At 66.3% G+C, this 23,251-nt stretch overlaps 1 protein-coding gene across 6 annotated transcripts in view; it reads left to right on the top strand.

Moving 5' to 3' along the window:
* Positions 1-23,251, top strand: part of HUWE1 (HECT, UBA and WWE domain containing E3 ubiquitin protein ligase 1) — a 60,250-nt gene that overhangs the window by 23,529 nt on the left and 13,470 nt on the right. For 4 of the 6 annotated variants that reach the window (XM_048832996.2, XM_048833001.2, XM_048833000.2 and 1 more), the window contains 49 exons: positions 4-144; positions 214-325; positions 855-1,016; positions 1,102-1,203; positions 1,414-1,494; positions 2,878-2,984; positions 3,294-3,471; positions 3,799-3,890; positions 4,527-4,738; positions 5,422-5,479; positions 5,915-6,091; positions 6,629-6,874; positions 7,185-7,318; positions 7,694-7,794; positions 8,001-8,195; positions 8,504-8,720; positions 9,231-9,353; positions 9,663-9,897; positions 10,320-10,550; positions 10,770-10,892; positions 11,007-11,102; positions 11,265-11,534; positions 11,681-11,833; positions 12,563-12,690; positions 12,943-13,024; positions 13,410-13,586; positions 13,674-13,833; positions 14,365-14,723; positions 14,975-15,170; positions 15,427-15,594; positions 15,686-15,831; positions 15,939-16,005; positions 16,167-16,381; positions 16,522-16,736; positions 17,255-17,437; positions 17,600-17,772; positions 18,086-18,234; positions 18,340-18,415; positions 18,808-18,906; positions 19,132-19,265; positions 19,469-19,640; positions 20,032-20,260; positions 20,380-20,558; positions 20,651-20,740; positions 20,821-20,975; positions 21,190-21,235; positions 22,050-22,316; positions 22,467-22,713; positions 22,856-22,989. In XM_048832996.2, coding sequence (XP_048688953.2) covers positions 4-144; positions 214-325; positions 855-1,016; positions 1,102-1,203; positions 1,414-1,494; positions 2,878-2,984; positions 3,294-3,471; positions 3,799-3,890; positions 4,527-4,738; positions 5,422-5,479; positions 5,915-6,091; positions 6,629-6,874; positions 7,185-7,318; positions 7,694-7,794; positions 8,001-8,195; positions 8,504-8,720; positions 9,231-9,353; positions 9,663-9,897; positions 10,320-10,550; positions 10,770-10,892; positions 11,007-11,102; positions 11,265-11,534; positions 11,681-11,833; positions 12,563-12,690; positions 12,943-13,024; positions 13,410-13,586; positions 13,674-13,833; positions 14,365-14,723; positions 14,975-15,170; positions 15,427-15,594; positions 15,686-15,831; positions 15,939-16,005; positions 16,167-16,381; positions 16,522-16,736; positions 17,255-17,437; positions 17,600-17,772; positions 18,086-18,234; positions 18,340-18,415; positions 18,808-18,906; positions 19,132-19,265; positions 19,469-19,640; positions 20,032-20,260; positions 20,380-20,558; positions 20,651-20,740; positions 20,821-20,975; positions 21,190-21,235; positions 22,050-22,316; positions 22,467-22,713; positions 22,856-22,989 — 7,792 coding nt within the window. The remainder of the gene's footprint in view (positions 1-3; positions 145-213; positions 326-854; positions 1,017-1,101; positions 1,204-1,413; positions 1,495-2,877; positions 2,985-3,293; positions 3,472-3,798; positions 3,891-4,526; positions 4,739-5,421; positions 5,480-5,914; positions 6,092-6,628; positions 6,875-7,184; positions 7,319-7,693; positions 7,795-8,000; positions 8,196-8,503; positions 8,721-9,230; positions 9,354-9,662; positions 9,898-10,319; positions 10,551-10,769; positions 10,893-11,006; positions 11,103-11,264; positions 11,535-11,680; positions 11,834-12,562; positions 12,691-12,942; positions 13,025-13,409; positions 13,587-13,673; positions 13,834-14,364; positions 14,724-14,974; positions 15,171-15,426; positions 15,595-15,685; positions 15,832-15,938; positions 16,006-16,166; positions 16,382-16,521; positions 16,737-17,254; positions 17,438-17,599; positions 17,773-18,085; positions 18,235-18,339; positions 18,416-18,807; positions 18,907-19,131; positions 19,266-19,468; positions 19,641-20,031; positions 20,261-20,379; positions 20,559-20,650; positions 20,741-20,820; positions 20,976-21,189; positions 21,236-22,049; positions 22,317-22,466; positions 22,714-22,855; positions 22,990-23,251) is intronic. The other 2 variants (XM_075122562.1, XM_048832999.2) reach the window with 1 other exon arrangement.

Genomic DNA, 23,251 nt, shown 5'->3' with positions numbered 1-23,251 from the left:
CAGGTGATCAAGTTCCTGGGGGACGAACAGGACCAGATCACATTTGTGACCCGGGCGGTCCGCGTGGTGGATCTCATTACCAACCTGGACATGGCGGCCTTCCAGTCCCACAGCGGCCTCTCCATCTTCATCTACCGGCTAGAGGTAACTGGCCCCCTGCCGGCCGCGGCTCCCCCCCACCTGGCCCCCACTAATGCCCTGCTCTCTCCCCAGCACGAGGTGGACTTGTGCCGCCGGGAGTGCCCCTTCGTCATAAAGCCAAAGATCCAGAGACCACCCACCGCCCCTCTCCAGGAAGGGGAGGAGATGGAGACGGACATGGAAGGTAACTGGAAATGTCCCAGAGCACTGTGGGGTGCTGGGCCGTGCGCCCTCTGGGCCCCTTGGCCCCTCTCGCGTCCCCCATCCCACCCATCACCCAGCGGTTCTGCCCTGTCTGCGGCCGGGCTCGAAACTGCGGCCGAAGCCTCGTGGAGATGGATGCTGGCCTGGGTTTGACTGAGCTGCAGGTCTTCTGCCCCAGGAGATGAAGGGGTTTGGGAGTGAAAGAGCTTCCCAGAGGTCTTTGCTTCCAGCCCTGCTCCTGCCCTAACCCATAGCCCCCATTACCCTGCCAGAGCTGGTGAGAGAACCCAGGTGTCCTGGCTTACAGCCCCTCCTGCTCTAACCCACCAGACCCCACTCCCCTCCCAGAGCTGGGGGGAGAACCCAGGAGTCCTGGCTCCTGGCCCCCTGCTCTAACCCATAGCCCCCACTCCCAGAGGTCTCAGCCCCAGAGAGGTGGCAGCCCTGTGGTGCCGAGGAATCCCGGTGCGTGTGGTTCCCAGCGTGTAATGCTCTGTGTCCCCCTGCAGTGTCAGACGTGGCCATGGAAAGCAGCCCGGGCCCCTCCACCTCGGCAGAGCCCCGGCCGGAAGCGGCGGTGGTGGTGGTGGCAGAAGCGAGGATGCCGAGCGCCGTTGCCCCCAGCTGCAGCATCAGCAGCGCGACCAGTGCTGTCGTCGCCCCCCGCAGCGGTGGGTGCGCTGGCTCGGGCAGGGCGGGTGGGGGGCAGTGGCCCGGGTGCTGACCTCTCCTTCCCTGCCTTCTCCCTGTCTGCAGGCGTGCAGTGTATCCCGCAGCGAGCCGCCCTCCTCAAATCCATGCTCAACTTCCTCAAGAAGGCCATCCAGGACCCCGCCTTCTCGGACGGCATTCGCCACGGTGAGGGGGCGCCGGTGGCGGGCGAGGGATGGGCTGCAGCAGGTGGGCTTGCGGGGGGAGCAGGATCTGAGCTGCCTCTCTCCTCCTTTGCTCCCTCCCCCAGGGAGAGAACCCAGGAGTCCTGGCTCCCAGCCCCCCTCCTTTCTCCCCATACAAAGGGGAGTAACCCCCCCGCCCTTGCTGTGTCTCACGGCCCCTCTCCCCTCGCAGTGATGGATGGCTCCTTGCCTACCTCTCTGAAGCATGTCATCAGCAATGCGGAGTACTACGGCCCATCTCTCTTCCTGCTCGGTAAGTAACGGGACAGGGTCAGGGGGAACCTGTAGCGCCCCCTCCTCCAGAGCGATGTCCTCCCGAGTCCCCTTCAGGGGAGAGGGGGGTTGATTCTGGTCCTGATTCTCATCCCGCAACTGCTCCGTCCCGCTGGAGAGCTGCTTTTCAGTACTGCAGCCCACCCTGCGTCTCGAATCCGCCGCGCTGTCCGTGGAGCAGAGCCTGGTCTAGCGGGCTGGCGTGATCCGGGAGGGGGGAATGGTGGGGCATTCTCGGAGGAGCCCAGAGGTTATTTGAACTCCTGGTGAGGCCGCGGCTGGGATTCCAGTTCTGGTGCCCACTATTAAAGGAGGATGTGGATAAATAGGGACGGGTCAGAGATGAGCCGTGAGAAGGATTCAAGCATTGGAAAACCTGCCTGAGCAAGCAACACCGGGAGTTAACGAAGCAGGCTGCGGGGTGACTTGATCCCTGTCTCTGCCTGTGTGTGGGGATGAAGTATTTATGGGTCGGCTCTGCAGGACGGTCGATTCCGATCCCCGTTCAATTGGCGTGGGATTTCTCGTTAGTGTGTCCAACTTCCCCTTCCAGCCAGCAGCTCTGGCTCAAGGAAATCGACGCAACTCTAGGGCAGGTTTCCCAGACCTGGGGTTGGTCTTGGCGCTCTCTTTGAAGTGTGGGCGCCGGACCTGGGCAACGACAGGTAGCTGGCCCCCTGGCTGCTTTGGGCAGGCCCCAAGGGGTCAGGTTCCCCGTCGGTTGAAATGGGGGAATGACCCTGCTGAAGTGAGATCTGTGGCTGCCGAGAACTAGAGCGGGGTTAGCCAGTGTCCCCAGCCCAACCTCGTGATGCCGCCTCCAGACAGACTGTCCTAGAGCGTGGCAAGCCCTTGCCCGGCTGTAGTGGGACAGGACGGGCGGCCTGCTGCTTGTGTGAGTTAGGGTAGTGTGCGGAGTCGAACAGAGACCAGGGTGCCCTTACGTACAGCGCCTGGCGCAGGGGACGAGCTGGGTGAAGCTCAGGAGTGTCTAGCTTCCCTGTCCATCTGATCTCCGCACCCCACAGCTGAGCCAGGCCCCTAAAAGAGGGTTCTCAGGAGCAGCCCAGGCTGTCGGATGGCCTGTCTCCACCCTCCCTGATGCTTCAGAGGAAGGTGTGTGTGTGTGGGGGGGGGAATAAATAGCCCCATTGGGCATGAGGGGAGGGAAATTCCTTCCTGACCTCCTGCAGACCCCTGGCTGAAGCCCTGAAGCATGAAAGTGGGCGAGAGTGGTTTCCGTGGGCTCTTTCCCAAACGGGTGGCTGCCCACAGTAGCTGATCCCTGGCCCAGCTGGGGGCGTCTTTCCGAGAGGAGTGGGACAGCCATCGCTCACCCACTGTGCTCTCTTTCGCCCCGCAGCCACCGAGGTGGTGACGGTCTTCGTGTTCCAGGAGCCCTCGCTGCTCTCCTCGCTGCAGGACAACGGGCTGACGGACGTCATGCTGCACGCCCTCCTCATCAAAGACGTGAGCCCGGACTGCCCCATGCCCTCGCCTGGCTGGCTGGGGCGGGCTGTGGGTCCCTGCCTGGATCGAAGCTCTTTCCGTTCCCGGCTGCGCAGGCCGCAGGGGGCCGCCCCCTCCCCTGGCTGGGGACTGACCCACCCGCCTGGCGTGCTGTGAGCTAGTTGCTGGAGGCTGGCGGAGTCCCTGCTGTGGGGTGGTTGTCTGATTCCCCGGCCAGTCCCCCTGTCTCTTGGGAGGGTGTGGGGGCGGGCAGCTGAGTTCCAGCACCCCGCCCCCGTGGCTGACTCTGCTCTCTCCCCCCTCGGGCAGGTCCCGGCCACGCGGGAAGTCCTGGGCTCACTCCCCAACGTGTTCAGCGCCCTGTGTCTGAACGCCCGCGGCCTCCAGTCCTTCGTGCAGTGCCAGCCCTTCGAGCGGCTCTTCAAGGTGCTGCTGTCCCCGGATTACCTGCCCGCCATGCGGCGCCGACGCAGCTCCGACCCCCTGGGTGAGTACCGGGAGGGGGGGTGCTCACCTGCCATGCCCAGGCTTCTAAGCCTGGCACAAGCCTGGCCATGGGCATCGGATGCTTTCCTGGGGGAAGGGACTTCCCCAAGATCACACAGCTAGAGAACCCAGGACTCCCTGCCATAACCACTAAGCCACAGTCCCCTCCCAGAGCCAGGGAAAGAACCCAGGAGTCCTGGCTCACCTCCCCCACCACTGTGGCCAGACCTGACAAGCTGCCCTGCCACAAGGGGGCGCCCCGGCCTGCATGGGAGGCTGGCAGCTCTGGGGCTCTTTTGTCGCGTGCTGAGCCTGCCCTACCCTGCAGGGGACACTGCCTCTAACCTGGGCAGCGCCGTGGATGAGCTCATGAGGCACCAGCCTACCCTGAAGACGGATGCCACCACCGCCATCATCAAGGTAGGGAAGGGGCCTGGGCCCTCTGGCAGTGGGGGAGGGAGAGGGAGGCTGGATCTGCCCCCACCCGTGTCCCATTGGCCCTCGACTCGCCTGGCCTGCGGCGTTGGAGGGGGCGGGCAGCTGGGGGCCGCACTCTGTGCGGTGCAGGGGAGGAGTAGGGCACGGCAGTGCTGTCCTGCAGCGCTGGTCGTCATGAGTCCATAGTACATGGCTCTGACATGCACCCCCCACCAGTCCCTTCTGGCCCCACCCCGGGCTCGGGCCACCATGAGGAGCCATCTGACTAGTATCACCTAGTTAGTTGAAATCATCGTAAGCCCCTCCGCTCCTTTTCCCCCCAACTGTCCCCCCAAATCCTGCCCCCAGTCTGAGCGCTTCTGTACACGCCGGCCAGGCCGATCCAGAGACAGTTGGGATCCCAAGGGACGGGTCTCCTCCCCATTTCTGTCTGTCCAACCTTACGCTGGGGTCGTCAACCCCTGGGGCCAGGGCCTCTTATGGCGTCTGTGCAGCACCTGGCATGATGGGTCTCCCCCGCTGCCCATCCGCCCTGGCATCGGGCACTGGGCTCTGCCCGGCAGACCCGGGACTCTGCTGTCGGTCCCGGCTCACTGCGCCATCTCCTCCTTGCCGCAGCTGCTGGAGGAGATCTGCAACCTGGGCCGGGACCCCAAGTACATCTGTCAGAAGCCCTCCATCCAGAAGGCCGACGGCACGGCCACGGCCCCGCCGCCCCGCTCCACCCACGCGGCCGAGGAGGCCTCCAGCGAAGACGAGGAGGAGGAGGAGGTGCAGGCCATGCAGAGCTTCAATGCCACCCAGCAGAGCGAGGCGGAGCCCAGCCAGCAGTGAGTGCCACCCCCGCAGCTAGGGGGAGCCGGGCTTCGCCCTCACCCCCTTAGACCCGGGGGAGCCCTTTGGCAGCTGGGCCAGTCGCTTGTCTTTCCCGAGCTCATGTTGGGAAAGGGTTAACTGGTCTTCACAGCTCCACTCGCAGAGAACCCAGGAGTCCTGGCTCCCAGCCCAACCATGGTCTAATCCACTAGAGACCCTACTCCTCTCCCAGCTCTGGGAGGGAACCCAGGAGTCCTGGCTCCCAGCCCCCGCCCCCTGCTCTAACCAAACATGGTGAATTAGGCCCCAATGGCTCTGCCACCAGAGCGCAGCTAAGCGATCTCCAGCTTGATGATTGTGGAGGGAAGGAGGGGGAAACTGAGGCCCGATTGGGGTAGGTGGCTTCCCCAGGGAGGAGGCTAGGACCATCCCAGCCCTGGGGCCTGCCCCCACCCTCCTAGAGTAACTTGGAAGCTTCTGTCCTGCCTGGGGTGGGGGCAGGGGCAGATCTGGTCCTGCCACGTTTCCAGGCATGGCAGTGACCCAGCCACTCATGGGTGGGCGTTGGAGCTAGACGCTGCATGGGCACGTGATCTCAATGCTGGGGGCTCCGGATCCCACCGTTGCCCCTCAGTGCCAGGCTGGTCAGGACGCTAACTGGGGGGCGCTAACTCAGGTGCTCTCCTTCCTCTTCCAGGGTGGTTGGGACAGAGGAGCGAATCCCCATCCCCCTCATGGACTATATTCTCAATGTGGTGAGTTGGGCAGGGTTGGGGGGACGTGGGGCCCCTGGCCAGCTGCCCAGCCTGGGCATCGCTTTGTCCACTGGCCTGTTATAGCCCCGGGGGCGGGCTCCCAAATCTGTAGGGCCCCCCATCCACATGGCGAGTCTTGTGATGGGGCCAGCATCTGTGCCACGCGCCATGGAGGGGATGGGGGCGCAAAGTCAGGACCGTTTGCCACGTGCATGGGCCCGTCCGCCCCCCCAAGCTCATCTGTGCGAGAGACCTTTCCCCATCTCCCAGTACCCTTCGGTCCCCATCCCTTCCAAGTCTTCTCTCGGCTGAGCACAGTGGGTTGGGGAGGGAGGGGAGGGAGATTGTGTAGCAGGCTGACGGGGCGGGGAGATCATGGAGGGAGGGGGGCATGGTGACTGTACCCCAGGCTGACCCTCCTCTTTCCTGCCCCAGATGAAGTTCGTGGAGTCCATTCTCAGCAACAACACCACGGACGACCACTGTCAGGAGTTTGTCAGCCAGAAGGGGCTGCTGCCCCTGGTCACCATCCTGGGCCTGCCCAACCTGCCCATCGACTTCCCCACCTCGGCCGCCTGCCAGGCTGTGGCCGGCGTCTGCAAATCCATCTTGGTAAGTCGGGGGAGCTGCCTGGGGCTGCCGGGCACTGGGCTATTGGATCTGGGATGGGGGAGACAAAGCAGGTGGGAATCGGTCTGTCCCGCATTTCTGAAATCACTTTCCTGGGGCTCTGTTAGTACTTGGCACCCCAGATCCTTTCCAGCAGGGACGTGGTCCTGTGGAACTCCATGGAAACCAGGCCGAGCTCTTGAGGGGGATTTCCACGTGGAGGCCGGGACCCTGCTGGGGGTGGACAGGAATGCAAGTGGGACCACAGCCCGCTGCACTTTGAGGGGTGCCGTGGGCACCCTGGTTCCCATGATGCAGCTGGTTCAGCAGAATCAGCGTTTGCCCTCAGGGTAGGCAGAGGGCAGCTGGCAGCAGAGGGCGACTCGTGGAACCTTGCAACTCCCACCCCGGCACGGAGCTGGCCATGTCCCTGGAGTCAGGGCTGGAACCCAGATCTGGAGGCACTGGGAGAAGAGGGGCAGGAAGGGGCCCAGCTCCCAGGGGGGTGGCAGGCCGGACTCACCCTGCTCCCTGTTCCAGACGCTCTCCCACGAGCCCAAGGTTCTCCAGGAAGGGCTGCTGCAGCTCGACTCGATCCTCTCTTCCCTGGAGCCCCTGCACCGGCCCATTGAGGCGCCAGGCGGCTCGGTGCTGCTGCGGGAGCTGGCCTCTGCGGGCAACGTAGCCGATGCCACCCTGTCGGCACAGGCCACGCCGCTACTCCACGCGCTGACGGCCGCCCACGCCTACATCATGATGTTCGTCCACACCTGCCGGGTGGGCCAGGTGAGCCGGCGGCTGGGGGCGGTGGGGCCGCCTGAGCCGGCGGGCAGGCGGCTGGGGGCGGTGGGGCCGCCTGAGCCGGCGGGCAGGCGGCTGGGGGCGGTGGGGCCGCCTGAGCCGGCGGGCAGGCGGCTGGGGGCGGTGGGGCCGCCTGAGCCGGCGGGCAGGCGGCTGGGGGCGGTGGGGCCGCCTGAGCCGGCGGGCAGGCGGCTGGGGGCGGTGGGGCCGCCTGAGCCGGCGGGCAGGCGGCTGGGGGCGGTGGGGCGAGTCTTCAGCAAGAGCTCTGCTCAGCCCCTGGCACCGTTTCTTCCAGAGCGAGATCCGGGCCATCTCGGTGAACCAGTGGGGCTCCCACCTGGGCCTGAGCGTTCTCAGCAAGCTGAGCCAGCTGTACTGTTCCCTGGTGTGGGAGAGCACTGTGCTGCTGTCCCTCTGCACCCCCAACAGGTACGGGGGGCCCAACCAAGGCTGAGGGGGCCTGGGGAGCCCATCTGCCCCCCCCGCCCCGCCCACACACACCCATGCTGTTCCAGCTTGGCCGCATAGAGCCCCCGTGTGCCACCAGAGCCCCTGTCTGCACCCAGACACTACTTCCGGGCCCATGGCAGCCCCAAAGAGTCAGCTGCAGTTGCCCCTTTGCTCCTATCAGGCTAGACACTAAGGGGTGGGAGTTAAATGGGGTCCTGGCTGGGGTCACAGGTCTGATATGGCCGCGGGGGAGGTATCGGTCCGGGTGGGCCCACAGGTCTGATTGGGTTGTGGCGTGGAGGTACCGGGTCGGGCGGCCCCATGGGCCTGATGCCCCCTCGTCCCTGTTCCCAGCTTGCCGACAGGCTGTGAGTTTGGCCAGGCCGACATGCAGAAGCTGGTGCCCAAGGAGGAGAAGGCGGCACCCAACGCCCCCCAGGGAGCCAAGAAAGCAGGTATGGACTCGGGGACAGGGTGCCGTAGTGGGGCTCGCTTCAGTTTCTCCAGGTTCCTGGGGTCTCCCTTGGCTCTGGGAGGGCAGTGGAGTCCAGTGGATCCTGGCATGAACAGCTCTTTTGGGGACTGGGTCAGTGTCTGGGGGGCTCCTGGTTAGTCCAGGGCTCAAGCCCTGCCCAGCACTAATCTCCCCCCGCCCCCCCAGAAGGTGACGTGGAGGCAGTTGCGGGAGGGAGCGTGGAGCCCTCGGCCCAGGGCCTGCTGGAGGGGATCGGCCTGGACGGAGACGCGCTGGCCCCCATGGAGACGGACGAGCCCAGCACCGCCGACGCCAAGGGCAAAGCCAAGATCACACCAGCCATGGCAGCCAGGATCAAGCAGATCAAACCCCTCCTGTCGGGTAAGCGATGCGAACGAGCCTTGGATGCCTGGGTTCTCTGCTTGGCTCGGGGAGGGGACAGGGATCTGGGGGTTAGAGCGCAGGGGCTGGGAGCCAGGATCCCTGGGTTCTCTTTCCAGCTCTGGGAGGGGAGTGGGGACTGGTGGGTTAGAGCTGGGTGGGGTGGTGTTGGCTGGGAGCTCGGACATCTGGGTTCTCTCCCCAGCTCTGGGGGGAGGGACAGCAAATCCTACGTGCCGGGGGACTCTGGGCCTTGGGTAATGCCCAGTGTTGGCTGCCCGCTCACCTCCACCACATGCCCTCCCCAGCCTCGTCCCGGCTGGGCCGCGCTCTGGCTGAGCTGTTTGGGCTGTTGGTGAAGCTGTGTGTGGGCTCCCCCGTGCGCCAGAGACGGAGCCACCATGCGGCCAGCACCACCACCGCCCCCACGCCGGCCGCCCGCTCCACTGCGTCGGCCCTCACCAAGCTGCTGACCAAGGGGCTCTCCTGGCAGCCCCCGCCCTACACCCCCACGCCCCGCTTCCGGTGAGTGTGAAAAGCAGGAGCTTTTGTCTCCCCGTGCGCGCGGTACACGTCGCAGGTTGGGGCTCCATCCAGCCTGGGACCCCTCCCCCTTAGTTCAGTATCCTTCGGGTGTTCACTGGTGTCACCAGCAGGGAGAGGGGAGGTGGAGGCCAGTGGTCACCCCTAGCTGGGGTGCAAGCGACAAGCCGGCTCTTTTGGGCATGAGGTGTGAGGCTGTGTCTGATGGCCGGGCGTTACGCAGAATTACAGCCTGTTTCAATAAGAATTTCTCAACTTCATGTGCAGTGTTACCGAACCTGTTTCGCCATGACTGTGATGTTCAGCAGATTATGACTTTTCAGATAGTACCTCTCAGGTTCACGAAGTGGGGCTCATAATGGTATAGACTGTCACAGGGGTGTGTGTCGGAGGAGGGCGTGGGTGCGGGGGCTCTGGTCTGCCCGGCAAGGGGGGTCTGGGACTGTCTTGGGCTCCCTGCTGTGGGGCTGACCTCTCTCCCGCCCCCCGCAGGCTGACGTTCTTCATCTGCTCCGTGGGGTTCACGTCGCCCATGCTGTTCGACGAGCGCAAGTATCCCTACCACCTCATGCTGCAAAAATTCCTCTGCTCTGGCGGCCACAACGCCCTCTTCGAGTGAGTGCCCCGGGCAGCCCGCATGCCTGACTCCTGTCCCTGGTGCCGGGGGAGTGGGGTCTAGTGGTCGGAGCAGGGGGGCTGGGGTGTCTGGGTTCTGTCCCCGGTGCCAGGGGGCTGGGAGGGGGAGTGGGGTCTAGTGGTCGGAGCGGGGGTGCTGGGAGGGGGAGTGGTTGGAGCAGGGGCGCTGGGAGCCAGGATGCCTGGGTTCTGCTTCCCTGAGGGTGGGGGGATCCCAGCCTGGAACAGAAACAGAGGCCAGCAGACCATTAACCTGCCCTTCTCCTCTTCTTCCCCCGCACACCCCAGGACCTTCAACTGGGCCCTCTCCATGGGGGGCAAGGTCCCTGTGGCTGAAGGGCTGGAGCACCCAGACCTGCCGGACGGGACGGGGGAGTTCCTGGACGCCTGGCTCATGCTGGTGGAGAAGATGGTGAACCCCAGCACGGTGCTGGAGTCACCCCATGCTCTGCCCGCCAAGCTGCCGGGCGGGCAGAACTACCCACAGTTCAGCGCCCTGCGCTTCCTGGTGGTGACCCAGAAGGTGGGTGCTGAGGCCGGTTGGTGTCCCGTCCCCACCAGGCTCATTGCTCAGTCTCTGGCGTGCCAGGGAGCAGCTGCATGAGGAGATGGCGCCAGGCCATATGCCCCAGCTACTGGGGTTGGGCAGGTGTGCTGTGGCACCAGTGGGAGTACGGGGGATACTTCCTGCTGCTGAAGGGGTGAGGCTCCCTGCCCCCCACCAACCACTGCCATGGAGCCCTGTTGGCCCCACTCAGGAAACAGGCAGGAGAGAGCACGTCAGGTCAGATGCTGTGGCTCTTGGGTGAGGGGAATATATGGGGGATCCCACTGCTGACACCAGTAGTTCCACTGATGTTGGGGGGGATCCCACCGTGGGCACCAGCAGTGATGGGGATCCGACCTTTAAACAGTGGAGGTGCCACTAACCCCTTCTGCCCCCAGGCGGCCTTCACCTGCATCAAGAACCTGTGGAACCGCAAGCCCCTGAAAGTGTACGGGGGGCGCATGGCAGAGTCCATGCTAGCCATCCTGTGCCACATCCTGCGGGGCGAGCCCCTCATCCGTGAGCGCCTGGGAAAGGAGAAGGAGGGGGCGCGTGGTGAGGAGGAGGCAGGGCAGGAGGAGGGTGGAGCCCGGCGTGAGCCCCAGGTCAACCAGCAACAGCTGCAGCAGGTAGGTAGGGGGTGATGCCAGGGCAGGGGGGCTGGGAGCCTGGACTGACTATGCCTGGGTTCTCTCCTGGCTCGGGGTGGGGAGTGGTGGGGGAGTGAGGGGGTTGGGGGCCAGGATGCCTTGGTTCTCTCCTGGCTCGGGGAGGGGAGTGGCGGGGGGCTGGGAGCCCGGACGCCTGGGTTCTCTCTGCCCCTGCTGAGGCTCGCCTCCCTCTCCCAGCTGATGGACATGGGTTTCACGCGGGAACATGCCATGGAGGCCCTGCTGAACACCAGCACCATGGAGCAGGCCACAGAGTACCTCCTGACCCACCCGCCGCCGCTCGTGGGTGGGGTCGTACGGGTAAGCACCCTGTGGCCCGGCTCCGGGTCCCCCCCACCCAGCCCCTCTGCCCCCCAGCTCCCTCTGGGGCTGCCTGGCGCCCACCCCTCAACTGCCCTGTGGCTTGTGCTGCAGGACCTGAGCATGTCGGAGGAGGACCAGATGATGCGAGCCATCGCCATGTCGCTGGGCCAGGATATCCCCATGGAGCAGCGGGCCGAGTCCCCGGAGGTAACAGACCCGCCCAGGGCTGGGATAGCAGGGGGCTGTGGGGTGCCGCGGATACAGTGTAGGAGGCCTGGCAGTGCTGGGGGGAGATCCAGCAGTGGGTGCAGCGGGGGGGAATCCGGCAGGCAGGCAGATCTCACCCCATGCCCCTCACCCCCGGCGCAGGAGGCAGCCTGCCGGAAGGAGGAAGAGGAGCGCAAGGCACGGGAGAAGCAGGAGGAGGAGGAGGCCAAGTGCCTGGAGAAGTTTGAGGACGCGCAGCCGCTGGACCCGGCTGAGCTGCACGGCTTCACAGACGCCATGCTGCCCGGCTGCTCCCAACTGCTGGACGAGCTGCCGGACACCGTGTACCGCGTCTGTGACCTCATCATGACGGCCGTCAAGCGCAACGGGGCCCCCTACCGCGACACCATTCTCAAGCAAGTGGTCAAGCAGGTGAGGAGCCCTGCCCCAGCCAGACTGCAGGCATCTGTCCTGGGCCGGTACCCATGGAGGGGGCCGTGTGGGTCCTGGGCACAGGTCACTTGGGGGGCCTGGGTCCCAGGGTCTGATGCTTGCCTGTGTCCCCCCTCCCTCCCCAGGTGTGGGAAGCGGCCGACGTGCTCATCAAGGCAGCCCTGCCCCTCACCACCAGCGACACGAAGACGGTCTCGGAGTGGATCAGCCAGATGGCAACGCTGCCCCAGGCTGCCAACCTGGCCACCCGCATCCTGCTGCTCACCCTGCTATTCGAGGTGAGGCCACAGCGCTGGGGGAGAACCCAGGAGTCCTGGCTCACAGCCCTCTTGCTTTAACCACTAGACACCACTGCCCTCCCAGAGCTCAGAGGAGAACAAAGGAGTCCTAGCTCCCAGCCTCCCCTTTCCTATGTGCCTGACTCCCAAGGGGGCCTCCCCCTCATCCAGGGCCGGCCCCATGGCCTCCAGCCGCCTCAGACTGAGCCCCTGGGCTCCTGTCCTCCGGCTCCCTCCCAACCCATGCTCTGCCCAGCAGATCTCACCGAGTCAGGCTCCTGGGAGAGCCTGTGACCCTCCGCGGGGACTCGACTGGGCCGTGATACCTGGCTGCACTGCCAGCGTGGCTGGTGTATTACCCACAGTGCAGGAAACCTGGGGGTAGCACAGCCCAGAGCCAGCCACCCTCCATCAACTCCCAGGGAGACTCCCCATCTGCTACCTGCCACTGCTCCAGGGCGGGGGAATCTCCCTCCCTCTGAAGCCTGGTTTGTCATCGTCTCGGGGTCAGCCTCAGCCAGCCCTTTGCAGCTGGGGAAACCCCCCCTCGCCCCCACCCCAAGTGCCTGCCGTGCAAAACGTCGGGGAAACTGAGGCACGTCTGGGCTTCCTAAATCGAGCACTAACCATTCCAAGCGGCGCTCGTCCCCTCCAGCAGGGGGTGATGCTGTCTGGGGGGCGGGGCCAACCCACTGGCCCCACCCCACATCTCTCATGTGCCCTGTGCAGGAGCTGAAGCTGCCGTGTGCCCGCGTGGTGGAGTCGAGCGGTGTCCTTAACGTACTGATCAAGCTGCTGGAGGTGGTGCAGCCCTGCCTCCAGGCCGCCAAGGAGCAGAAGGAGGTGCAGACCCCCAAGTAAGGGCCTAGAGGGTTCCCTGAGCCTCCCTGCATCTTGGGCAAACAGGGGACAGGGTCCCCATAGGACTGACCTGGGGTGCTGCTCAGACCCTGCAAATGCACACCCCATAGGGGACAGGCCCGTGCTCCATTCCCCACCCCCTTGAGCCAACCAGTCCCTGCCCTGGGGCCAGATCGGGGCTGGCGCACCCTAGAGGGGCAGGCCTGGCCCATTCCATGGGACTGACTGCCCTTCCCTCTCTGCCCCAGGTGGATCACCCCAGTGTTGCTGCTCATTGACTTTTACGAGAAGACGGCCATCTCGTCCAAGAGGAGAGCCCAGATGAACAAGGTACAGGCCTTGTCGGCTCTGCCCGGGGGGATCTGTGCCCGTTGCCTCCCTCTCTGCTCGGCCACCGGGCAAGGAGCGTCCCTAGTGGAAAAGGCTGAGGGGATCAGGGAGGGATCCTGGCAGCGGGTGGTGGGGGGAGAGCAGGCCTGAGGGTGGGGGGATCCAGGTGGCTGGGAGTGGGGGGAAGAGCAGGCCAGGTGGGTGGGGGGATCTGGGCTGCTGGGGGTGCCGCAGGCCTGGGGGGATCCGGGTGGCTGTGGGGGAGCGCAGGCCGGGGGCTGGAGGGAGTGCAGGCCTGGAGGGGCATGGAAGGATCCCAGGCGAGGCGAGGCCCCCGCCCCCGATCCGCTGGGCTCTGCGAGCGGCTGGGTTCTCTGCCCCCCAGTATCTCCAGGCCAATGGGAACAACTGGCGCTGGTTTGACGACCGCTCGGGCCGCTGGTGCAGCTACAGCGCCAGCAACAACAGCACCATCGACACGGCCTGGAAGGCCGGCGAGACCAGCGTGCGCTTCACCGCCGGCCGCCGGCGCTACACCGTGCAGTTCACCACCATGGTGCAGGTACGGAGAGCGCTCCCGGGGACCCCCGGCTGGCGGGCATCCCCAGGCCCACCGACCCCATGCTGAACCCCCCGCTTCCCCTGCCAGGTGAACGAGGAGACCGGTAACCGGCGCCCCGTGATGCTGACGCTGCTGCGGGTGCCCCGGCTTGGGAAGGGAGCCAAGGAGAGCAACGGGCAGGAGCTGGAGAAGACCCTGGAGGAGGCCAAAGAAACGGAGGGCAAAGCCAAGGAGGAGAAGGCAAATGGTACGCCCCTCGAGCTGGTGGCGGGGCTGCGGGTAGACTGGGGGAGCCCAGGCTGGGCTAGCAGGGGCTGCGGGTTGGGAGTGGGGGGCACTGGTAGAGCTGGGGGGAGGGGAGCCCAGGCCTGGGCTGGCTGGGGCTACAGGGTGGGAGTGGGGGACACCGGGGGAGCCTTGGCGGGGGGGCTGCGGGTCGGGAGTGGGGGACACCAGCAGAGCTGGGGGGAGCCCAGGCCGGGCTGGCGGGGGGGCTGCAGGTCAGGAGTGGGGGACACCAGCAGAGCTGGGGGGAGCCCGGGCCGGGCTGGCGGGGGGGCTGCGGGGTGAGAGTGGGGGACACCGGGGGAGCCCGGGCCGGGCTGGCGGGGGGGCTGCGGGGTGAGAGTGGGGGACACCGGGGGAGCCCGGGCCGGGCTGGCGGGGGGGCTGCGGGGTGAGAGTGGGGGACACCGGGGGAGCCCGGGCCGGGCTGGTGGGGGGGCTGTGGGGTGGGAGTGGGGGGCAGCTGCCATCCCCAATGTGCTCTGCCCCCCAGAGGCCCCAGCGCCCGTGGAGCCCCTGCCCCCCGAGAAGGAGGCGGCCCCCGAGGAGCCGAAGGCGGCAGAGATCCTGCTCGAGGGGCTGACGGAGGAGATGGTGACGGTGCTGATCCGGGCCTGCGTGAGCATGCTGGGGGTGCCGGTGGACCCCGACACGCTGCACGCCACCCTGCGCCTCTGCCTACGGCTGACGCGCCACCACAAATACGCCCTGATGTTCGCCGAGCTGCGCAGCACCCGCATGATCCTTGGCCTCACCCAGAGCTCCGGCTTCAACGGCTTCACGCCCCTGGTCACCCTGCTCTTCCGGCACATCATCGAGGAGCCCTGCACCCTGCGCCACACCATGGAGAAGGTGGGAGCTGCCGGCTGGGCCCCTGGGGGACACTGAGGACCCCATGAGTGCTCCTGGCCCTGCCCCCCCGGCACTGCATGGGGTCCCCTGGGGAGATGGTGGGTGCTCCCAGCCCCGCCCCCTGTCACCTCATGGGCCCCTGGGCCACGCTGGGGAGACGGTGGGTGCTCCTAGGCCATGCCAGGGAGAAGGTGGGTGCCCCTGGCCCGGCCCCCCCCCCAGCTGCTGCATTGTGGCCTGTCCCCCTGCAGGTGGTGCGCTCGGCGGCCACCAGCGGCGCGGGCAGCACCACTTCCGGGGTGGTGTCGGGCAGCCTGGGCTCTCGCGAGATCAACTACATCCTGCGTGTGCTGGGCCCGGCCGCCTGCCGCAACCCCGAGATCTTCACCGAGGTGGCCAACGGCTGCATCCGCATCGCCCTGCCCGCCCCCCGCGGCTCAGGCACCGGTAAGTGGGGCACAGACACCACCCCCGGCTCCCCCGCCCAGACCGGGCAGGCCTGGGACCCAGGATGCCTGGGTTCTCTCCCGGGCTCTGGGCAGGGACTGGGGTCTACTGGTTAGAGCAGGGGCCTGGGAGCCAGGACTCTTGGATTCTACGGGGCTCTGGGAGGGGAGTGGGGTGGGGTCTACTGGTTAGAGCAGGGGGCTGGGGGCCAGGACTCCTGGGTTCTATTTTGCTTCCCTTTCTCTCCCTTTGGGAGCATCGGACGACGAGTTTGAGAACCTGCGGATCAAAGGCCCCAACGCAGTGCAGCTGGTGAAGACGACGCCGGTGAAGCCGTCTGCCCTGCCCGTCATCCCCGACCCCATCAAGGAGGTGATCTACGACATGCTGAACGCGCTGGCCGCCTACCACGCCCCTGACGAAGGTACCCGCCCCCCTCCCACTCTGCCAGGCTCCCCATGGCCCGGGGCTCTGGGCCGGCCGAGCTGTCTCTCACCCTCTCCCGTTCTCCGCAGCTGAGAAGAGCGAGACCAAGCTGGGCACGGCCAGCCAGGAGGTGAGCCAGCTGCTGTCGGACGTGGGTGACGACGTGTACCAGCAGTACCGCTCCCTCACCCGCCAGGGCAGCGACTTCGACTCACAGAGCGGCTTCGCCATCACCGTGAGTCCAGCCGGGCGGCGCCGGGGCGGGTAGGGCCTGAGATGTGGGGGTGGGGGGTTACCCCACACCAAGGTGACCTGGCGCTGACCCCTCCTCTCCTTTCCCAGGCCCAGGTGTTCAGCGCAGACGGGGCAGCCGCTGAGACGCCACCGTCTGGGACCCCCCAAGGAGAAGGTAACGGTGACTTCCTGGGCTGGGGGACCCCCTGTACCCCAATACTGCTGGGGGTCCCCAGGATCCTTCCCTCAGCCACCCCTTGGGGATCTCGGCTGCCACCGGGTTCCCTGAGGACCCCTTTCTGTGCACCCCCCACCTAACCCATCTCCCCCCCACAGCCTCTACCCCCGAGGAGTCGCGGGAGGGCCGGAAGGACAAGGAGGGAGACAAGGCGACAGAGGAGGGCAAGCAGAAGGCCAAGGGCAGCAAGCCGCTCATGCCTACCTCCACCATCCTGCGCCTGCTGGCTGAGCTGGTGCGCTCCTACGTGGGCATTGCCACCCTCATCGCCAACTACAGCTATACCGTGGGCCAGTCCGAGCTCATCAAGGAGGTGAGGGGCAGCCCGGACACCTGGGTTCTCTCCCCAGCTCTGGGAGGGCAGTGGGGTCTGGGGGGATAGAGCTGGGGGGGCTCGGTGCCAGGGTTCTGGGGTGTGGCATGGGGACCCACTCACCCCTCCCCATGTCCCAGCAGGACTGCAGTGTGTTGGCCTTTGTCCTGGACCACCTGCTGCCCCACACCCAGAACGTGGAGGATAAGGACACCCCCGCACTGGCCCGCCTCTTCCTTGCTAGCCTGGCTGCGGCAGGCAGTGGCACGGATGCCCAGGTGGCGCTGGTGAACGAGGTGAAGGCTGCGTTGGGTCGGGCACTGGCCATGGCAGAGAGCACGGAGAAACACGCCAGGTGAGTGGGGGCTGGCAGCCCTGGGTTCTCTGCCCAGTGGGGAGTCTAACAGGCTGGGTCAGGAATCAGGGCTCCAGGACCTGGTAAAGGCCATGGCTCCTGGGATGATCCCAAATCCCCTCTTCAGGTTTCTGGCCCTGATGGTTGGGGAGAAAAGCTTAAAAGGCCGATGCTGCCGGAGTGTGCTGAGAGCCTGAGCCAGTCGCTTGGGGGGTGGGGCAGGGGGATCTGCCTCGATGCACCTCAGAGGGGTGTCAAGTCCCATTTTGGGAGCTCTGGGCAATTGGTGCTTCACCAGCTGCGCCCCACTGAGAGGCAGGGGTCTGTGTGGCAGGAGAAGAACAGCCCCCCCCCCCCCCCTTGACTGTTGGGAAGAACATATCTGGGTATCCCACTGCTGACACCAGCACCTCGCTGGGGGTGATCTCCCAGTGCAGACACCAATGCCTGTCCGGATGCAGTGGGGGTGATTCTAGCGTAGGGGTGGTGCGGCTCTGACCCCTCCTTTCCCTCTCCAGGCTGCAGGCCGTGATGTGCATCATCAGCACCATCATGGAGTCCTGCCCCTCCACCTCCAGCTTCTACAGCAGCGCGGCCGCCAAGACCCAGCACAACGGCATGAATAACATCATCCGCCTCTTCCTCAAGAAGGGGCTGGTCAGCGACCTGGCGCGGGTGCCCCACAGCCTCGACCTCTCCAGGTGCGCTCGGGGGCTGGGCACCAGGACTCCTGGGTTCTCTCCTGGCTCTGGGAGGGGAGTGGGGGCTGGTGGTTGGAGCAGGGAGAGCTGGGCACCAGGACTCCTGGGTTCTCTCCCGGCTCTGGGCGGGGAGCGGGGGCTGATGGAGACTCTGCCCTGCAGCCCCAACATGGCCAACACCGTGAACGCGGCGCTGAAGCCCCTGGAGACGCTGTCGCGCATCGTCAACCAGCCCAGCAGCCTCTTCGGCAGCAAGAGCACGGCCAGCAAGAGCAAGGCAGAGGGCGAGGCTCAGGGCGCTGCCCGGGACGCCAACAGCAACCAGCAGGACGTGGGTACGTGGGGCCGGGATCCCTCCCCTCGCCCGCAGTCTGTGAGCCCCCGGCCTGCTCCCTCCCGCCTCTCCCTGCTGCCGGGATCCCTCCCCTCGCCCGCAGTCTGTGAGCCCACGGCCTGCTGCTGCCTCCCCCTGCCGGGATCCATCTCCAGTTTTTTTCCCCCTACTCCACTGGGATCCCTCTCCTCATCACCTGCTGCCAGTTCCCCCCAGCCTGCGCCCCTCCCCATGCTCCCAGGATCCCTGCACCCCAGAAGCCTCATGCCCTCTCCCCATCCGTGGGCTGTCCCCTGATCGCACTGTGCCCCCAGGGGAGCCAGGCGAGGCGGGTGCCCACGAGGAGGACCAGGACGCAGGCCAGGCAGAGGTGGCCGACGGCGACATCATGGACGGAGAGGCGGAGGGCGACGCGGTGGTGATCGCTGGGCAGCCTGAGGTGCTCAGCACCCAGGAGATGCAGGTGAGGGGCCGGCCAGCAAGCTGGGAGGGGGGCGCCAGGATGGGGGCCCCTGGATGGGGCAGCACTGCTGGCCTGGCCCCCACCTACCACCCTCTGCCCCTGCAGGTGGAGAATGAGCTGGAGGACCTGATAGATGAGCTGCTGGAGCGGGACGGCGGTCCTGGGAACAGTACCATTATCGGTGAGGGCTGTGGGGCAGGCACCGAGGGGCGTGCGCCGGGTCTGGGGCGGGAACTGCTGGGGCACAGCCCGGAGGAGGGTATCTGGGGACGAAGCAGAGCCTGGTGGGTTACTTGCTGCTGTGGGAGCCAGGACTCCTGGGTTCCCTCCCCAGCTGTGGGAGGGGAGTGGGGTTAAGTGGCTAGAGCGGGGTGGAGGCAGCGGGGGGCCTGCTCTGATACGGTCAGCAGATGGGGGACCCATGTAGAGGGGGATCTCGGTCAGGAGCCTGGGGGGCTGAACTCACGCCCCCCTTCCTTGCCTCACCCTGTGGCCCCGGAGCCAAGGGCCTGGCCAGCGCTGCACATGTAGCCATCTGCGGGGCCTCCTTTACCCCATCCCTCCCCCCCACAGTGAGCCGCAGCGGGGAGGAAGACGCCCCGGAGGACGTGCTGATGGACGAGGCCCCCTCCAACCTGAGCCAGGGCTCCACTCTCCAGGCCAACCGGGAAGGTAAGGGTTAACCCACAACGCTGCCCCCGGTGGCCAGTATGGGGCACTGCGGGAGAGACCAGAAGCTGAGCCCTGCAACCTGGGAAACACGTGGGCTGTGTCTGCTGAGAGGAGCCCGGACTCCTGGGTTTTCTCCCGGCACTGGAAGAGGAGTGGGGTCTAGTGGTTAGAGCCAGGGGGCTGGCAAAGGGCAGGGCTGACCTGTGGCCCCCCTACTGTCCCCAGACTCAATGAACATCCTGGACCCCGAAGATGAGGAGGAGCACACGCAGGAGGAAGACAGCAGCGGAAGTAATGAGGACGAGGATGACAGTCAGGACGAGGAGGAGGAGGAAGAGGAGGAAGATGAAGATGATCAGGTGAGGCGGAGGCCAGCAGCTAGCATCACCCCTGGCTCTGAGAGGGGAGTGGGGTCTAATGCTTAGGGTGGGGGGCTTGGAGCCAGGACTCTCGGGTTCTCTCCTGGTTCTGGGAGGGGCGTGGGGGCTGGGCTCCAGGGTTCTCTCCCGGCTCCGGGACAGGGGCCCTGGAGGCTGGCTGTAAGCAGGCTGTGCTCCGGCAGGACGACGAGGAAGGCGAGGAGGGGGAGGAGGAGGAGGAAGATGACGATGGCTCGGAGATGGAGCTGGACGAGGATTACCCCGACATGAACGCCTCGCCCCTTGTGCGCTTCGAGCGCTTCGACCGTGAGGATGACCTCATCATCGAGTTCGACAACATGTTCTCCAGCGCCAGTAAGGGGACGGGGGGCTCGCTGGGCGCCCGGATGCCAGGGTTCTCTCCTGGCCCCGTACTGGGGGCAGGACACCCAGTCGGAGAAGGTGGCCAGGTTTCTCAGCCCCCAGAGTGCAGGGCTCAGGGTGGGGTGGGCTGCAGTCTCCAGGCTTTGTCCCAGAGCTCAGGGTGGGGTGGGGTCCCCAGGTTCTCAGCCGTGGGGTGGGTGGCACCCCAGGCTCTCAGCCAATCCCTGCTAGGCCCCTGAGCCCCATGGTGCATTGGCACCCTACAACAGGTGGCGTGAGCTGCTCTGAAGGGGCTCTCTGTGGCCTTGGGCTCGCCCAGCCGGGATAGGGCTAGCCCAGGTAGCTGCTAACTTGCCTCTTCTTCCCCCCACCCCCCCCCCAGCGGATATCCCCCCCTCCCCAGGAAACATCCCGGCCACCCACCCGCTCATGGTGCGGCACGCGGACCACGGCTCCCTGACCCTCGGCAGCGGCTCCTCCACCACCCGCCTAGCCCAGGGCATCGGGCGGAGCCAGCGGACGCTGCGCCAGCTGACGGCCAACACCGGCCACACGATCCACGTGCACTACCCCGGCACGCGGCAGCCCAACCCCCCCCTCATCCTGCAGAGGTGAGACGCACTCACTCCCGCCTGGCTGGGGGCCCAGCTGCTCCGCCCCAGAGGTAGCTGCATCTCGGCGCTGGAGAAGTACCCTAACCGCCCTTCTCCCCCCCCCACCACCCCCTCAGGTTGCTGGGTCCCTCGGCCGCAGCTGACATCCTCCAGCTGAGCAGCAGCCTCCCGCTGCAGAGCCGGGGCCGCGCCCGCCTCCTGGTGGGGAACGACGACGTCCACATCATTGCCCGCTCCGACGACGAGCTGCTGGACGACTTCTTCCACGACCAGAGCACGGCCACCAGCCAAGCAGGCGAGTGCCAGAGGACCCCAGGGGGCCGGGCCTGGCCCTTGGGGGTCGCCAGCTCTGAGCCAGCCTCCTTACCCTCCCTCTTCCCTCTGCAGGGACCCTCTCTAGCATCCCCACCGCCCTGACGCGCTGGACCGAGGAGTGCAAGGTGCTGGACGCAGAGAGCATGCACGACTGTGTCTCAGGTGAGCCTCGTGCCCCCCCTCCCGCCCGGCCCTGCCCCCTCCTGGTCCAGCCTCCTAACCATGGCTCTTCTCCCTGGCAGTGGTGAAGGTTCCTATCGTTAACCACCTGGAGGCGCTGCGGGATGAGGAGCTGGAGGAGCGCCGGGAGAAGCGCCGTAAGCAGCTGGCCGAGGAGGAGGCCAAAGCCACGGACAAAGCCAAGGAGGAGAAGGATGGGAAGGAGCAGAGCGCCCAGGTGGGGAGCTGCTGCTGAGCTTGTCTGGCCCTTGAGGGCTTAAAGGGCTGGCGGAGAATTAACCATTCCCTGCCCGCCTGGGCTGGATCATAGCCAGCGCCCCCCAGAGGGGACAGGCCCCATTCCCTGTCCCCCCGAGTCAGCCGGCACCCCTAGAGGTTCCAGGTTGTATTCCCCTCTCCTAACTCCATTCTGTTCCTCTTTTGCTTTCCAGGGGGCGGTGCCCACACCTAACACCGCCACCGAGCAGTCTCTCTCAGGTAACTGCCCCGCCCGTCACCCCCACTTCCCCCTCCGTCCCGGCCGGGCCCAGCAGCGCCCCGAGGCCCTGGGGGATGAGGTAGTAGATTGTATAGTTTTAGGGTCACACCCGGTCTCGGAGATAACTATACAGTCTACTGTCTTTCCCGCGGGGTCACCCTCAGCACTGCGAGCAGGAGCCAGGAACCGCCGTCTCCCCCAGCTCAAGGGGCAGAGGGGGCTGGGAGCCAGGACGCCTGGGTTCTTTCCTGGCTCTGGGAGCGTGGGGGAGGGGGGGGAATGGTGTGTGGTGGATAGAGCATGGGGGGCCAGTATGCCTGGGTTCTCTCATGGCTCTGGGAAGGGAGTGGGGGCTGATGGGAGCATAGGGGGTCCTGCCCTTAATCATGGGTCTCCGTAGGACTATGAAACAAGCCGTCTGTGCATCCTGCCGAGCCGCGCGTGTGAGATGCGGGGCAGCGGGAGGGCCCCCGGGGGTGGATCCAGCCCCTGCAGCATGTGGGTGTCAGATGGGGGGCAGACCCAGCCCCCTCAGTGCAGTCCCCGCCCCCGCCGGGATGAGGTAGTACGTTGTATTGTTGTGGGGTCAGGATTCGTGCCCCAATCAGAGATAACGATACAACTTACTACTTTCCCCAGTGCCGGGCCCTCACCAGCAGGAGGAGGAGCCTGGTGGGCTGGAAGCCAGGACTCCTGGGTTCTCTTCCAGCTGTGGCAGGGGAGCAGGGATCAAGGTGGGGCGGGGCTGGCGTGGCCCAGGTGTGGGGTGTCCCATCTAAGCCCCGTCTCACTCACCCTCCCTCCCCGCCCCAGATGTGGCCAGCCGGACTGACGGCTTTCCTGCCACCCCGCCCACCGCCGAGGGCCCCTCCACTGGCCCCAAGCAGACGCTGGTCACCTTGGAGACCCCGCAGCCGGCAACAGCAGGTGGGGAGCTGCCTCCGGAGCTCACCGGGCAGCCCAGCACCGATGCCTCGCGCCAGCTGCTGGTGCCGGCTGAGCAGGAGGACTCAGGGCCGGGAAGGCCCAGTGCCGACGCGGAGGCCACCCAGATGGAGCTGTCACCCGCCCCCACCATCAGTAAGTGGGGGAGATTGCGGGGCTGGGAGCCAGGATGCCTGGTTCTATCCTGGCTGGGTCACTGGCTGATTTTGGGAAGGCATCCTTTCCCTCTCTCTGCCTCAGTTTCCCCTTTGGGATCCCCCTGACCCACCCCCGTTTCTCCCCCAGCCTCGCTGTCCCCAGAGAGGGCAGAGGACTCGGATGCCCTGACAGCTGTTAGCAGCCAGCTGGAGGGCTCGCCCATGGACACCAGCAGCCTGGCCTCCTGCAGCCTGGAGGAGGGGGTCGGGGAGGGCTCCGTGCCCAGTGGGGCAGAGCAGCCTCCTGCCCACGGGGCGGAGCCAGCTCAGCAGCGCCCTGAGGGCCAGGCCGGCAGCGACAGCCTGGTCGACGCCAGCCAGCAAGGGGAGGACAGGTATGGGCCAGGGTGTGCAGTGGGGTGGTAGGAGGGCTCTGGCTGTGGGGCAGGGGAGTGGGGATCTGGCTTGGGGAGGGACTCGCTAAGGAGGGATCTGGGGTCTGGCCCCCACTCACCCCCTCCTTCCCATCCCCCCCAGTTCTCCCCCTGCTTCGTCCTCCGAGAGCTCCTCTACCAGGGACTCGGCCGTGGCCATCTCCGGAGCCGACTCCCGGGGCATCCTGGAGGAGCCACTGCCCTCCACCAGCAGCGAAGAGGAGGACCCGCTAGCAGGTACCGGGGGCGGGGGCAACCGACCAGCCTCTTGGCAGAGGGGCTGGTTAGCTGCGATGCTCTAGCATGGCTGTAGGGGGCGCTGTGCTGCGGGGGCCTCAGCAGGGGGCACTCTCCCCTGGCAGTCAGGGCCAGGCTCTTGATCCCTTCTGGGCATTAAAACTGTGGAGTCAGGGGATGGATGAATCCTGGTGTCCTCGTCAATTCCCAGCTGTCTCCGTTCTCCCGCTGTAACCCCACGGTGCACAGCCTGCCCCAGAGG

Source organism: Caretta caretta, chromosome 23, assembly GCF_965140235.1.
Source record: "Caretta caretta isolate rCarCar2 chromosome 23, rCarCar1.hap1, whole genome shotgun sequence".
Lineage (NCBI taxonomy): Eukaryota > Metazoa > Chordata > Testudines > Cheloniidae > Caretta > Caretta caretta.
This window is presented reverse-complemented; position numbering and strand designations above follow the sequence as displayed.